This window comes from Salvelinus namaycush, unplaced genomic scaffold (assembly GCF_016432855.1).
Source record: "Salvelinus namaycush isolate Seneca unplaced genomic scaffold, SaNama_1.0 Scaffold78, whole genome shotgun sequence".
Lineage (NCBI taxonomy): Eukaryota > Metazoa > Chordata > Actinopteri > Salmoniformes > Salmonidae > Salvelinus > Salvelinus namaycush.
The window spans coordinates 239,654-255,789 of NW_024061508.1; the positions used below are offsets into that span (position 1 = coordinate 239,654).

General features: G+C 42.9%; 1 protein-coding gene across 1 annotated transcript; it reads right to left on the minus strand.

Moving 5' to 3' along the window:
* Positions 1–1,470: 1,470 nt before the first annotated feature.
* Positions 1,471–15,734, minus strand: LOC120042779 (retinoid-inducible serine carboxypeptidase-like). The gene is made up of 13 exons (XM_038987583.1): positions 15,590–15,734; positions 15,041–15,180; positions 14,434–14,523; positions 14,135–14,290; positions 12,541–12,615; positions 10,238–10,310; positions 9,088–9,125; positions 7,805–7,933; positions 7,614–7,698; positions 7,251–7,364; positions 6,058–6,195; positions 4,188–4,351; positions 1,471–3,638 (listed from the first exon to the last, which is right to left on the minus strand). Exons 1-13 carry the CDS (start codon positions 15,654–15,656, stop codon positions 3,576–3,578), a joined length of 1,332 nt encoding a protein of 443 aa, XP_038843511.1. The 5' UTR covers positions 15,657–15,734; the 3' UTR covers positions 1,471–3,575.
* Positions 15,735–16,136: the final 402 nt, after the last annotated feature.

Sequence of the window (16,136 nt, forward strand, 5' to 3'; positions counted from 1 at the left end):
TCCCCCCAATACATAGAGAGAGACTCCCCCCAATACATAGAGAGAGACTCCCCCCAATACATAGAGAGAGACTCCCCCCAATACATAGAGAGAGACTCCCCCCAATACATAGAGAGAGACTCCCCCCAATACATAGAGAGACTCCCCCCAATACATAGAGAGAGACTCCCCCCAATACATAGGGAGAGACTCCCCCCAATACATAGGGAGAGACTCCCCCCAATACATAGGGAGAGACTCCCCCCAATACATAGGGAGAGACTCCCCCCAATACATAGAGAGAGAGATTCCCCCCAATACAGAGAGAGAGACTCCCCCCAATACATAGAGAGACTCCCCCCAATACATAGAGAGACTCCCCCCAATACAGAGAGAGACTCCCCCCAATACATAGAGAGAGACTCCCCCCAATACATAGAGAGAGACTCCCCCCAATACATAGAGAGAGACTCCCCCCAATACATAGAGAGAGACTCCCCCCAATACATAGAGAGAGACTCCCCCCAATACATAGAGAGACTCCCCCCAATACATAGAGAGAGACTCCCCCCAATACATAGAGACTCCCCCCAATACATAGACTCCCCCCAATACATAGAGAGACTCCCCAATTGGGCAAAAGACCTTCCCCTCTGCGACTCCTCCGTGACCCAGAAACCGATAAGTGGTCGAGGAGCGTGTCAATATGAGAACGAAGGAGGCTGCGCTCCTCCATTACAGATTTCCACAGAGGATGCACCAGAGTCTCCTCGCAGCAGGAAGTGACACACCCCCTTTTGTTTTTTCTAAGGAGAAAAGCATGCACACTAACTACATGCTACATACACATCCTTTTATCTAGAAAACTATGTAAAACTACATATCCTTTTATCTAGAAAACTAGGTAAAACTACATATCCTTTTATCTAGAAAACTAATGTAAAACTACATATCCTTTTATCTAGAAAACTAGGTAAACTACATATCCTTTTATCTAGAAAACTAGGTAAAACTACATATCCTTTTATCTAGAAAACTAGGTAAAACTACATATCCTTTTATCTAGAAAACTAGGTAAACTACATATCCTTTTATCTAGAAAACTAGGTAAAACTACATATCCTTTTATCTAGAAAACTAGGTAAAACTACATATCCTTTTATCTAGAAAACTAGGTAAAACTACACGCTACATATCCTTTTATCTAGAAAACTAGCTACATTTATTTTGGGATTCCCTTGTAAAAAATAATCTTCACCACATGCTAAATGAATTTAAGCATCAATAAAGAGTTTCAATAAAAATTTAAAATAACATTCTGAATTTTGTTTGACTCATAACATTTCCACTACAGCGTTCCACGTTGGTTACTGAATGTCTGACAGAGTTCGGTTTGACAAAACAACATGAGGACATTTTAGAAATGTATAAAATAAGACTTAGTTTCATATTTTAGTCAACAAATCTCCACCAAAGCATTCAAAACAGGCATACTATTTAGAAAAAGTTTATTTATTATTGTTCTCATGCTCAAATTTACAAAGAAAATCAGTCAGTGAAATCAACAGATCTCGAGTACCGGTCCGTATCCCCTGTAGTAGCTCTGGTGCAGGGTGTCTTTCAGCTGCTCTCTCACCGTTGTCTTCCAATAGTGAGGAGAGAAGCCGGGGGGGAAAACACCCTGGACCAGAGCTACTGCTGCAAGAGACGAGCTGAACACTGATATATAGTGCACAGTCTGAACTGGCACACTATTCCCTATATAGTGCACCAGTATAGAAGCAGATTTTGTGGTGGATAATGGTACAGTATGGATGATGCTGGACTGAGCAGTCGGTTATATTTGGTGATTCTTCCTGATTGCCTTAAATCTGACGGAGAGCCATTCCAGCTGGCGTCAGAGTGAGTGAGTGTGTGTGTGTGTGTGTGTGTGTGTGTACGTACTAGAGCTGGGACGATAAACCCAAAATTACAGACACCGCCTTCCTCGTACCAAATCATTTTGCATACATTTTGGGTTATTTTGCTACACAACGTCCCTGTGGATTGTTCTAGAACCATTATCTGGTCAACAGTAATAGCCTATGCATTATGTTGTTTCCTGCTATGAAAGTCTCTGCCTGTCTCTCAGGGCCGGCGCCAGGATGAATCAGTTGGACTGGCATTTGATTTCAATAAGGAGGCACTTTGTTTCTCTTCATGGGACCTCCTCTGTGTAAAGACATGTCATTTAACTGTCAAAATGTATGACCTTTTAAATGTGGCATGAACACATCATCATGACTGGTTTTCATCTGATTGTCAAACAAATCACTTCATGAAGTAGGTTAGCCTTGATCTTCATGCCTGTGGGCCACTTGATATTCTATGAGCTTAAAATGTTGGTCAAAAGGGAAATAAAATTATGATGAGGGGCGAACCAAACTCTACCGGAGTCCTAGCTACCAACCAACCAGTTACCGCTGCCTCCCGCCTTGTGTAGCGGAGTCCTAGCTAGCTACCAACCAACCAGTTACCGCTGCCTCCCGCCTTGTGTAGCGGAGTCCTAGCTAGCTACCAACCAACCAGTTACCGCTGCCTCCCGCCTTGTGTAGCGGAGTCCTAGCTAGCACAGTGTCCTTCTCTCCCGCCTGCCAAACACCTGCCCTCGACGTCGTTAACAGAACTGTAAGAAAGCAGGGCGAAGGTGGGGTTTATCGGCGGTTGGCATCTAACGTTATGGTTCATTACTGCCCCCCTACTGAACTGGCACACCCCCACACCCCCGATCACAGTCTTAACTTAATAATGGACCAATAGAACTATAAAAAGAGGGGTTCCTGCAGATGAAAGAATGACCACATGCAGTAACCCCCAGAATAGCGATCCGCAATTACACCCTTCTCGTGGAGCACGCCATTTGCAGTGAATAGACCTACATAAAGTAGCCTAGGCCTAGAGCTGGGAAGTTCCTGTAGGACATTAGTCTACATTTACTGATCGATTAATCAATTAGCCTACATGGTTACCTAGCAACAATATGTCTACAGTTAGTAATCTAGCTTAGTGTTTTGAGGTCCCCCTTCCTCAGGTGGTGAATCATATAGTCTACAGGCCAATATGCACAAAGATGTCAGCCAATTCTCTGAAGAGGCCAAAAATATGTGTGATCATTGTGGATCCTTTTGACAGGTTGCACATCAACCAAGCCTTCCCTGGATATGTTGGATGGAATATCTTACTTTTTGAATCATAGTCTACCATCTCAGTTGTCTTACCTGGCCCTGGAAACACACGTCTAGAGCTCTGACGCTAATTTACATTTAAAAATGTGTCAATTAGCAGACGCTCTTATCTTACAGAAGACGCTCTTAGCTAATGTAAAGTAACTAACCAAAAATGTAACTATAAAATGTGTGTTTTATCACAATAGGACTTTGTGTCCATGTTGCCAAGCTTTAGCACACCTCCCCCCAAAATAACTGATAGCCGATTTAACAATATTGCAAAAAAAAAAGTAAAAGTAAATGAATCACAATCTGGATTTGTTTGTCTCCATATCGTCCAGCTCTAGCGTGTGCGCTGTGCGTGTGCGTGTTATTAAGTGCAAGTGTGTGTCAGTCCTGCTGTGTGATCATTTTCAGCATCTGCAGTGCCATGGGTCCCTGGTCCGAAGGGATCTGATAACAGAGAGAGCAATGAATCATGGGAGTGCAAGACAAAAAGGATACTACGGGAGGATCTCAATTGCATACCCTTTCTCCTTCTCAAAACCCATTGGATGAGAAAGCCAGAGGCCCCTCCCCTCTTATCTTCTCCTCCAACAGGCTTTGAGAAGGAGAGAGGACACGAAGAGTACGCAATTGAGATATTCCCAATGAAACGCTATTTGTGCCATAATGGCTGCATACTGGGGTTCAGTGTTCTGCATCACCTTCCTACTCCAACACTAGGGGTTACGTCCCAATATTCTCTCCCTCCTGAAGTGTACACTCATTCACTACTCTCCACCAATGTAAAAACAATGGATTTATGTAGGCATGGGTTATAGAGGATGTTTCCATATACCAGTCATTTTGTTTCAAATCCATGACGGGAAGTAAATAATGTTGCACTTTGGGAGAAAGGAGAGATGAATATTACTGTACCAACTCTGATGATTGACCCGTTTGAAAACATAATAAATATATGTTGAAAAGAGATTGGGACACATGTTTCTGTTTCCTCACCATGTGACCAGCCTTGAGGATCCAGTAGAAGGAGAAGTTCTTGTAGGTCTTGTAGAAGGCGCCGGTCACACCCGGGAAGGCGGGGTCATCAAGGGCAGTCCATTTCATTTGGTTGAAGCCCTGGAGCCCCACCCACTTCAGCTGCTTCACCCATTGCTCCTGGCCTGTGATTGGACAAAATCAAATCAGTGATCAGTAATCAATTGATCATCTGTATCCAATCAACAATCCTCATGTAAGAAAGTCTATCAGGGACCAATAGTCAATGTATTCATGGTAATAATGGTTGACCCTCACTATAGCCAGGGTTGGGAAGTAATAAGTAATCAGATGATTACAAATACTTTTGAAAAACTAGATCACTCAGATTACTTCTAGGATTACTTTTAAATTCATAAATAATGTTTGCGTAAAAATCTTTGACACCTTTGTTTTCTCAATGACATTCATTTCAGCATTGAAAAGAGGCAAAAGTTGAAGTTTGTTCCACATGAGCGAGTCTGACCACAAGTCAGAGACCACTATGATGACACACCAGATGTGTTTGATGGATCGCGGGAGAAGAGCAGGAATGGACTTTTGTAGGCTACAGTCCAAGCTATGTCTTCCAATGGTGCGACTGCTGTCAGCATCCAAACATTATCCAACTTGAATAAATACTTGGCGGTAAGGATGACAGCAGTGGTGTAGTCTACGACGATACGGATATCACTTATTATTGATATCTACATATCATATCGATGTGAATCACACTGCTACTCTGCCATTTAGCTATTTGCGCCATACGGATTGTGGTTGTTGTGGATGGCTGTTCACAAATGTGTATTTTATCCCAATAATGGTTGAATTGAAGACGTTTACGCTGCCTATCAAATCATTGTTTTTGAGACCAGTGGACAGCCAGTAAAAAAAATGTTTGATCTTGCAACAGATGCCGAGTGCGGATCCCAGCCTACGGAGTAACAGTTTGAGGAAGTTCCTCCGTTCTAAACTCCTCCTCCTCCGTGGTAATAATGTGCTCCAGTCCATCCTGTCAGTACCACTTTAATTAAGACCACAATCTGATTCCTGCTGATGAAAAATAGTATGTCCTTAGGCGTAACGGACATGCTCAAACTCACACACTTTTGATAGACTTAAACAGCTGCAAGTTATATCTATATAACAAAGTGTCACCAACAAGAAGGTAATTAAAAGTTGATAAATTTTTCACATTCAAATATCACTTTTCTGAAGCGGTCAAAGCATGCTATGAGAACAATGACAATCAGTCCTCCATAGCCCCGTTTATAGCTGGTTCTAACATGTGTCTTTTGTTCTGATCTTGTCCACATTTTTAGACAGGTGTAAACGATTAAGACACATTGTGATCAGATCTTCCTGACCACATCCTGAGGTAATGAGGGACCCATTCTATCTGGATATCAATGAGGTGTAAACAGATCCGATGTAAACAGATCTGGTGTAAACAGATCCGATGTCATTCAATTGGTGATATTAATTTTGTCTTCTTCTAATGCATCTTATGGGGAAGTAATCTAAAAGTAACTGAAAGTAATTCGATTACGTTACTGAGTTTGGGTAATCCAAAAGTTCCGTTACTGATTACAATTTTGGACAGGTAGTATTTTTGTTTTTTGAAACAAAACATCCACATAGAAACAACATCATCACCCTTGTCCAGATCCACATCACCCTGACAAGCTGCTAGTAACTGATTATATTCAGAAAGTAACCTACCCAGCCCTGACTATACCTCCCCGGTCTACACTGTTCATGCTTCAACGGATTTCACTACAAAATGTAAGTGTTGGATGCTGATTCTGTGCCCCCCGCCTGTAAACAACTCTAGTTAGGGGAAATCACTGACCCATGGTGTCCACTATGAGGTCGAGCTGACCGTTGTAGACGGTGACGTTGACCCCAGCATCCAACAGCTGATCCACCACGTCCACCACTGGCTTCATGAAGTCACCTGACATGCTGCTGAACACTGCCTCAGCCTGACCTAGGGGGGTAAGAGGGAAGGAGGTGAGAGAGTAAACCAGAATGTGAGAGATTGAGAAGTGGAGAGGGAGATTAAAGAGATAGAGGTCAGAGAGGAGAGAAAAAGGGGTGAGAGAGTGGAGGGCACATTTATTTCTAAAAGGTGCAATATGCAACCATTTCCTGGTTACACATTTATTTTTTTTAATAGTTCGCCTAATTTCAGTTTGTGACAACAAAAAAAAATTAGTTATTGTGTAGAGAATCCTTGTACCATCTAAAGCGCGGTGAAATAGCTTTTCCATAACAAAATATATTGTATTTGGAGCCGTTTGAAGACAGTGTACAAAACCGAAAGTACAAGATGCAAAAATGAAACTTATGAATGTGAAGCATAGAAATAGCACACATAGAATAGATCTACCGCTTCTTAGACTTCCATTCAAGTAGAATAACCGATGTATAACTGTTACGGGATTTTTGTGTTTAATGACTAAAATATGTATACATTTGACTTAGAATTATAACTAAACAAAATACTACTATATTACTGTAAGAATGAATCTTATTATAATCATAATGTTGAATGTTATGTGTTCCTTGTTAGAAAGAATGGGTTTATCTTCAGACAGGCTAGAATGATGTCTCTACCCAGGGATGGGAAAGACCTTGGGTTGGTTGTAGATAGTTTAACAGGTGGCAGACAGTAATGAGAACTCGAACTATACTGCCATTGTATCCGAGAGGAGGATGGACATTAAAACCTATGACATCATCTTTATTATATAACCTGATGTAAAATGTATTATGATCAGTACTCTCGAGAATAAACGCTATTGATTGATTGATTTTGAGACTGGTTTCTGCCCATTTTATGCTGATAAGTATCTTACAAATTCTTATGGGCAGAGTGTTTTAATTTAATTGGTTGATAAACATAGGAATAAAAGTCCTTTAACAATAACATACCTCTATGTGAATTTGGTCGGGTTGCCAAAAAAGTTACATATTGCAGCTTTAAAACAAAAAAGTCACTTTTTAAATGAATACATTTTTGACCCAGTAGCAGCGTCTTACCTCCCCAGGTGACGTTCTGAGGGATGATTCCCAGCTTCTTCCTGATTGGCCCGTTCATCAACTGGCTCAGTGATTGGCGGTGGAGGGGGCTAATGTGGTGCCGCATCAGCAGGGCTGTGGGAGGGACCACGGAAAGTAAACCAACTTAAAACAGGAAGTGATGGTGTAATCTTAGGAATGTATTTTTCAGGCTAGTAAGGACCATCTTTTCACAGACAGTATAATTTGTATCAAATTTTTACCTATGTTTTAAATATTGTATGACATCACATTTTATGTATGTTTCTGCATATATGTACCAGGATGTTCAAATAAACCTTTTTTTATTCTCTCGTTTAAGATGGTTCTGAAAAGGCATCTTACAGAGGTATCCTTCTCCAGCCACGGAGGACATCTTCTCATCAGGTTCCTGGGTGAGGATGTTGTAGAAGTTGACTCCGTTTGTGTTCTGAAATCAGACGGGAGCTGAATGACCATGGCATTCACAACAACACACACCACTGACCTGTTCCACGACACCGTCAGTGATTCACACCAACACACATAAAACTGACCTGTTCCACGACACTCTCAGTGACAGACCAGAGCTCTGTGGCCTTCAGGTACTGCCCCTGATCCACCGCCTGCTTCACCGCCTCCGCTGCACTGGTCACCTCCCGCAGGCCGTAGTCATCTAGCAGGGACTGGAGGACGATGGGGAGACGGTCAGAGAGCTACACTACCCAACATGCATCACTGTTCACCTCCCCTAGGCCTTAGTTATCCGCCTTCAAGCGGATCACTTTTGTCAAGTCTGTGCCTTTCAAAGTGTGTGTTGCATTATGGGGATAAAAATGGTCAGACTTACACCTACATGAAGTTTACAACAAAAAAAGAATGTGATCAAAGGTCACGAAGTTTCTGCAGTTGCTCTTCAACTTCATCCTGCAGCCATCGCCTGCAGCCATCGACTGCATATTGTCAACCAATCATTAGTGTTTATGTTTGACCCACGCAAACAGGAACCAACTTTTCCGCGATTCATATATTCAGTGGATAAACAAGGTAATATTTGAGGATCTCTCACTAAATGATTGGTCAATCTACACACACCTTCAGTCTGTGAGGGTGTTCATTTTAACAGTATAAAAGAAAAACTCGTGGGAAACAATGGCAACATTGTCACGTTGATCGGAGCCTTGCGCTTGGAAAACCACATTGATCTGAGCCTTGCGCTTGGAAAACCACATTCGTGTCCAACTTTCGGCTGTGGCAGATGCACCTCCCCTTTCATCTACAGTCAATTGCTTTAATCTTACCACTCAAATGCGCCCAGGTACTGTAGAGTGGAGGCAATGGGGACAGTCAGAACTACACTACCCAACATGCATCATTGTTTACTGTTCACCTCCCCCGGGCCGTAGTCTTCTAGCAAGGAGGCTTGTTTGACATTACAGGTGACTGCAGATTGACTGATCTACAAATCACCTTGCATCATATAACTACTCATTTATTATCTGGGACTGGAGAGTGAAAGTCAATGTGAAACAACTACACTACCCAACATGCACTGTTCTCCTCCTCCAGGCTGTAGTCATCTAGCCGGGAGTGGAGGGCAATGGGGAGACAGTCAAAGAAGAGAAAAACTACAATAGCTAGGTACCAAAACACGCTGCATTTTGTTTTCTCCAGACTTTAAACCACCCAGTCTGCAGAAAGAACTGCATAGAATGCAGAACCCAGCAATATAAAGCACATGTGCCTGGAAAAACCAAACACATGGAAAACGCATGTTACTAGGTTGTTTGTGTGTGTGTGTGTGTGTGTGTGTGTGTGTGTGTGTGTGAGAGAGACTCACCATGGTGTACAGATAAGGACCCCAGGTCATAACAGAGTCTGCAGATAAAGAGGAGAAGAAAGTTTGCTTTGATGTTCATTAGGCACCAAATGGGACAAAAGCAAAATGGAAAAAGGGAGGGACTACCTGGACTTGTCCAATACAGTGGTGCCATACTGAAAACTACCCAGGATTATAGACTCAGTAAGGAACACACTGGTTAGCTAGCCAGGGGTGGAACAACGCAGAAGCAACCGGGCTGAAAACGAGAGGGGACCTACATTGAACTTCTCCAATAAGAAATGCTTGTTCACGTTGCAAAACAGTTTGCTAAGGTGTGCACTTATAAACACACCCCAGGTGACTTTGACCTGAACAGTACAACAACCCTCTCCTGCATGAAGCTGTACCGAGCAATCCAGACAAGGTTTTACAAGAGGAGGAAACTGCAGAGGTAGATGAACTGTTTGTTCAGTCAGTCACATGACCACACAGGGAACAACAGCTGAGTACCAAATTACACCTTATTCCTGTTAGGCCACTACAGTTGACCAGGGCCCATAGGCCTCTTGACTTAAGTAGTACACTATAGGGAATAGTGTGCCATTTGGTACCCAGCGTATTCACGTGTGGTTAGTGAGCCTGAACTGGACACTAGTGGTAAATCTCAGGCGTTTCAGGGTTAGAGTAGACTTTCTGTCCAATAAAGTGTTGTAAAGAGTGGTCTGAAGGTTCTATCAGTCATTATCTGATATGCACAACGGAAAAGACATGTTCTGACGTTCTTCTAAGTGGGTGTGCGGACGCTCTTCTAAGTGGGTGTGCGGACGCTCTAAGTGGGTGTGCGGACGCTCTAAGTGGGTGTGCGGACGCTCTAAGTGGGTGTGCGGACGCTCTAAGTGGGTGTGCGGACGCTCTAAGTGGGTGTGCGGACGCTCTAAGTGGGTGTGCGGACGCTCTAAGTGGGTGTGCGGACGCTCTAAGTGGGTGTGCGGACGCTCTAAGTGGGTGTGCGGACGCTCTAAGTGGGTGTGCGGACGCTCTAAGTGGGTGTGCGGACGCTCTAAGTGGGTGTGCGGACGCTCTAAGTGGGTGTGCGGACGCTCTAAGTGGGTGTGCGGACGCTCTAAGTGGGTGTGCGGATGCTCCGTGCTCTGAGGTAAATACTGACCCAGTGGAGAGATCCAAGAGTCTCCCAGAGCCACTCCAGCAAAGTTACATTTTAGGGTTCCTTTTTCTACGGCCTAGAGAGAGACAGATGGGTTAGAATAGCAGACAATTCGTGAGTGAGAGAGAGAGACACACACAATTACTAGTCATTAACATGCCATTACTAAGTCATTTTACAACTGGTACCAGACAATTCTCATTATTATTTATTGTAATTGCTGTTAATATTATTACCACCATAAACATAATTATTATTGCTTTATCACTAACAGCCTAGTATATTCTGGTCTTATTTGACCATCATTGTTACACGTTTACATTGACAATGGAAAGATTTTACTTTTGTGGTGACGAGAGCCTATGAAGTGAAGTCACCGTCAGTTGTGGTTGATGGAGAACAGAGTGCTACATTCCAGGCCAAGATTTACAGTTCCGTATTTGACTGCGGCCCTTTCAAGCTATCACAAGACAAATAAACTGCTCTACCTTTACGACTGAATGGCCTGAGGTCAGAAGGCAGTCAGTCAGCAATACACCTTGTGATCTGCATGGGTTACTGGGGAAACCACCAGCCAGGCTTGAGAGCCAAGAGATGTGTACCAAGAGATGTGTATTGAAAAGAGAGAAAGAGTCAGGGACTTGTGTCCCATTTTTTTATGACAAACAGAAATTGGCGCCAATAGCGCAAAATGACAAAGTAAACACGTTTTGTTAAACACTATTATTTTATTTGAACCTTTATTTAACTAGGCAAGTCAGTGAAGAACAAATTCTTAAAACTGATGGACTCAGGAGATGTTGAGATAACTCGGAGAAATGTGATATTTCTCTTCTGATCCTCCAATGTCAGAAAAGCAACATGACGGGTATTTTGCATGAATGCACGCACATTTACACAACGCTGGCTACCTACAGGCTACGCATTTCAGGTCAGAGATTGTGAAACTTCTGTACACGAAAAATATGTTGTGGAAACTTATCCTCATATGAACTTTGAAAATGTGCGGGGTTTCTCCGAATCAACGGGACGTTCTCGTGCCACGTTGTCAGAGCAACTAGAGCCCGCCCTCTTGAGTATCCCTATAAATTACAGGACCTGCTAACAGACATCAGATCAAGTTTCTTCGAGGCAAGGCCACACCCTTTGAACGAATGAGCCCATCTCCTTGGAAACCAAACACGGATCAACGAGAACCTTTCCTACTCAGAGAAGCAAACCACCCCAGAGGACCCTGTGGAACGCACTGTTGCTCATTCAAGACCAATAGACTGAGTTCACAATACATGCCGGGGAATCAGGGACATAACTGAGACAACTCTAATAGACTTTACATTTCCTGGAGAAAGGAAGCGTAGCCAGTTCAGAAGGGAAACCTGAGTGTGGCAGCATCAGCTGATTGCAAGTCTGGTGAATGTATTTGTTGAGTACGGAATTGTTGAATAAGAAAGGAATTTATATTGACCTGTGGAGATTCTCACCTCAATGACTGAGTTGTATTCCGTTATACCCTGCTTATGGTATTCCATAAACTACCTCAGTCTAGTAAATAAAACCTTAAAATTGAATTTTTTTTGGCATTCAGTTAATTTGCGAGTGATTGGGTTCTTGATGTTTCAGAGCTTGACGACTTCAGAATGAGAATATAGTAATTGACTGTTTATTAAGACTATTGTTGATATAGGATTAATGGTATAACGGCTAATAACTACCGATAAAGTTTATTCAAAGGTCTCCAATCCAACCCTTAAATGGTGCCCCTCAGATTCATTTGGATAGGATAACCAAATTAAATAAATCAGATCAATGAATTATTCCAGTCATTAATCAGTAAATTATTATCTTGAATATCCATAGGCAAGAGGCACAACACCTCCCATGTCATTAAAGCATATTGAATTGAGAGAGACAGACAGCCAGAAAGACAGAGACAGACAGGAACCCATGGTACTGTGCTGACCAGTGTGGGTAGAGGTTTGAGGAAGTAGGCCCTAACTTAGCACCAGTCATTAGTTCCTCTCTATGTCATGCGTGGCTCAACACATGACAGTGAATCTCAGTCTTTAGTTTGAAAACCCTGTTCCATTACCGAGTCAGGTACAACTGAGCTACCAGTTTTTCCATGCATGGTTCCTATTCACTTACATACCAAGTGCTAGAACTGGAAAAGGTTTCCTCACAGCAGAGACAGTAGGTTCTCATCCCAAATGGCTCCCCTACTCCCTTTGCAGTGCACTGCATTCGACCAGAGCCTGTATACACTATATAGGGAATAGGATGCCGTTGGGGACGTAATTTGTGCCTACCTTAGTGAGTTCCAGTGAGATCGCGGCAGCCATCTTCCCTCCATAGGACTCTGAGAATATGTAGAAGGGCACGCTCTAGAGAAGGCAAAAAATAACAATAGGTTAAAAAATGTAAATGCATTGAGTAGTTTGAGCCAATACGGCCCTGTTCCAATACTTTGAAATATATCCTTCCTTCTCTCCCTCCCTAAAGGAGACTCCTGGGGTGCGTTCAGTTCAGTTCAACATTTGCGTGACTGTTTGTACTGAATTAAACGTTTCCCCAGAAACAGAGCCTTTGAGGTATGTTTTCTCCTGGTTGGTGTGGTCTGATCAATATGGGTGGGACCATTTGAAATCGCTAAACTTGTGCAGCACAAACCATACACAGGAGTTTAAGCGGGAAAAAAATCCCATGACTGAAACTTAAAGGGTGTCTGCACTTCCTGATCTGGCCTCATTTTAGATTTGGTTAATTAAGAAATGCTAGCGGCCATGACTGAATTCAAACACGAGTTGGTTACAGGGTTTGACGTGGTTGTCGTGTGTGTTCGCACGTGGAAAGAGTTAGCCAAATTATTTTGCCAATTGGCTTTAACCGGCTGGTGTGCGACCGTGGCAAAATTGGTTCGACTTTGCCCATCGCCAAGGCTGGTTAGGGCTGGTTAGGGCCCGTCAAATTCCCTGATGTAAATGAGACAATATTTAAACAATATTTTAGTTCTCATTAAATGCTTTCAATATTTGTATATTAATTTCTACAATATATAGATGGTTTAAGGTTTAAATAATTGAAATATGGAGCTATTGGAAATGTAAAAAATATTGTCCCATGTACATTGTGTAATTTACCGATAGTGTCCAACTAGCCCCATAGGAATATCCAAAGTAAACCCACATTTACCACTGCCATTACAATTGGGTTGCGTGCAGCTGCACTCTGAAGTGATGATTACTTGTGTGCTGCCAGCTGTGGGCAGGATTGAAACAAATCCAACATTCATTTACGTTGTGATGCAGTAACGACCACAAGTCTCACAAAACTATTTTGAATGAGACCGGCTTCGACAAATTATCCTATACACACTTGGTTGTACATTGTGACAGTAGAATCAATGTTTGACTCATATCGATGCCACAGGCTGTTTTCTAAATGAGATGTCGTTTTTTTAGGGGCAGTTGCTCTTTAAGTCGATCTCAGCTCACGTCTGGATTTCAAAATTCAGAGGGCCGCACAGATTATTTTATGATCGATTTGTTAGTCAAAATCAAATTTGCGGGACAGAAAAATAGCAGTTATTTGAAAATATATAAGTCCATCATCATTTCTCCATACTTTCTATGTTGTTTAAGATGTTCCAGTGTGGCCTGGAGGTTTTTCCTTCTTCTCCCCAAATAATAATCCCCCTAAAAATATATTATTTTGTTTTTACTCAAACCTCCCACGGAAATCCGTCGCAGTGACGAGAACTTTAACCCCTGCCGTACACAATCTCCCTCTGTGCCTCCATAATCACACCGTTTCCACTGAATTAAAAGTTGAACACCGTTCTGAACCCACCGCTGGCGATCCAACCAGTGTGAAGCTGAACGTTGAACACCGTTCTGAACCCACCTGGAACTCTTCCTCCTTGTTGAAGAACTGTTTGAGCAGAACCAGCATGTCGGAGGCGACCGTCGCCACGTCAGTAGCGAAGGCCTCGTCTGAGTCCGTGTAGCTGAAGCCTGTTCCTACCGGGTTATCAACAAACAATACACTGGAGTACTGAACCTGCAGGGGCAAAACACACACTGTAAACACTGACATCCAGTTTCCATTGATGAGCCGTGTGTGTGTGTGTGTGTGTGTGTGTGTGTGTGTGTGTGTGTGTGTGTGTGTGTGTGTGTCTGTATGAGTATGTGTGTGAGGTTTACCCAGGAGTTTTTCCTAGCCTCAAGGTCTCTGTCCAGGGGTCCGATCTCTTCAAAGTTCCCAAAGCCACAGCCTGATCCTCCCGGGCCTCCCTGGAATGGAGACATGTACCACTATTAAAGATACATTATCTACCATCCCTCCCTCCCCCTGTAAGAGTCAAGATACATTAGCATCCATCCTAGATAGGTAAGACAGTCGTATAGTGTAAGGCACAGGAGGCTGCTGACGGGAGGACGTCTCATAATAATGGCCAGAAAGGAGTGAATTGAACGATATCATTCCACCAGTTCCGCTCCAGTCATTATCATGAGCCTGCCCTCCCCAATTAAGGTGCTACCAACCACCTGTGGTGTAAGGTTACCCACTTGTAGCTTGTTAAGAGTCGTGTAGTGTAAGGTTACCCACTTCACTTCTAGATAGGTAAGAGAGTAGTGTAGACTAGTGTAGTGTAAGGTTACCCACTTGTAGCTTGTTAAGAGTCATGAAGTGTAAGGTTACCCACTTCACTTCTAGATAGGTAAGAGAGTAGTGTAGTGTAAGGTTACCCACTTCACTTCTAGATAGGTAAGAGAGTAGTGTAGACTAGTGTAGTGTAAGGTTACTCACCTGCAGCCACATCATGAGAGGCAGCTGGGAGTAGCTGGCGGACGGGCTGTCTGCATAGTAAAGCCACCAGAACATATGTGCCCCCTCGCGGACGTCAACATAGCCCCAGGATTCTTTTGATTTTAGGGGATTCGAGAACCCTGCATACAAGAGTTGGAGATTTGGAGACATTGAAATGACGTTATTAAAAATTCTGCGTTTGGTCTTAAAATGCAGTCTAATGGCAAAATCCCCAGCCCTGCAGCAGATGTCGTGGAACAGCGCAGTGGGGGGTTTCTGATCAGGAAAACGTCAACATTGTAGCTTGCCAACTTTTGCTTTCACATTTAACGCTGACATGAAACCCGACCAAGTAAAGCAAATTAATGGATTTGATCAATTTGATTGCTGGAGCCCGAGTCACCGTACTTAACGGACTAAACTCTTGAGTCACCGTCGTGATTTCAAGCATGTTTGGATATCGGCGCAGTTTGTATTCAAACTGGAATTGAACAGTTATTGAAACACCGATATATCGGACACAATCACTCGACATAGCAAACTACTTACCTGTATCAATTGCCACGACAAGTAGCAACACAACGCTGCAAGCGCTTGTTTTCGTCAACCCCATCATCCCGACTTGTTCACAAGAACTTCACAATGACAACACTTTTCATTACACTATTGTGTCACGTCAGACTTTAGTCACATGACTGACCGAATCCTCAGCTGACCAGAATATGGAAAATGGGGAGAGGCCATCAGGATATTTAGAGCCAATCAATGAGCATTGTGGAGCTAGCCACGCCTACCCTCCGCCTTGAATTGTGTCAAAATAAAAGTCCCGGGCAAAATGTCCTGTGAATTTTCCATATTAAAAACCACGGAAAACAGGAGAGGTATAAACAGAAGATTAACCAAGAAAAATACATTTATTTATCAAGTCATAAGAACGCAATCATGGTTTTATACTTCTGCCGGAGGTCAAAAGAGGTAATCAAATTAATCAATCAATATCAACCAATCAAACCTCCAAATCATGTGACGATTGAGCAGTCTTAGAGTGAGCAGTCTTGAGCAGTCTTAGAGTGAGCAGTCTTAGAGTGAGCAGTCT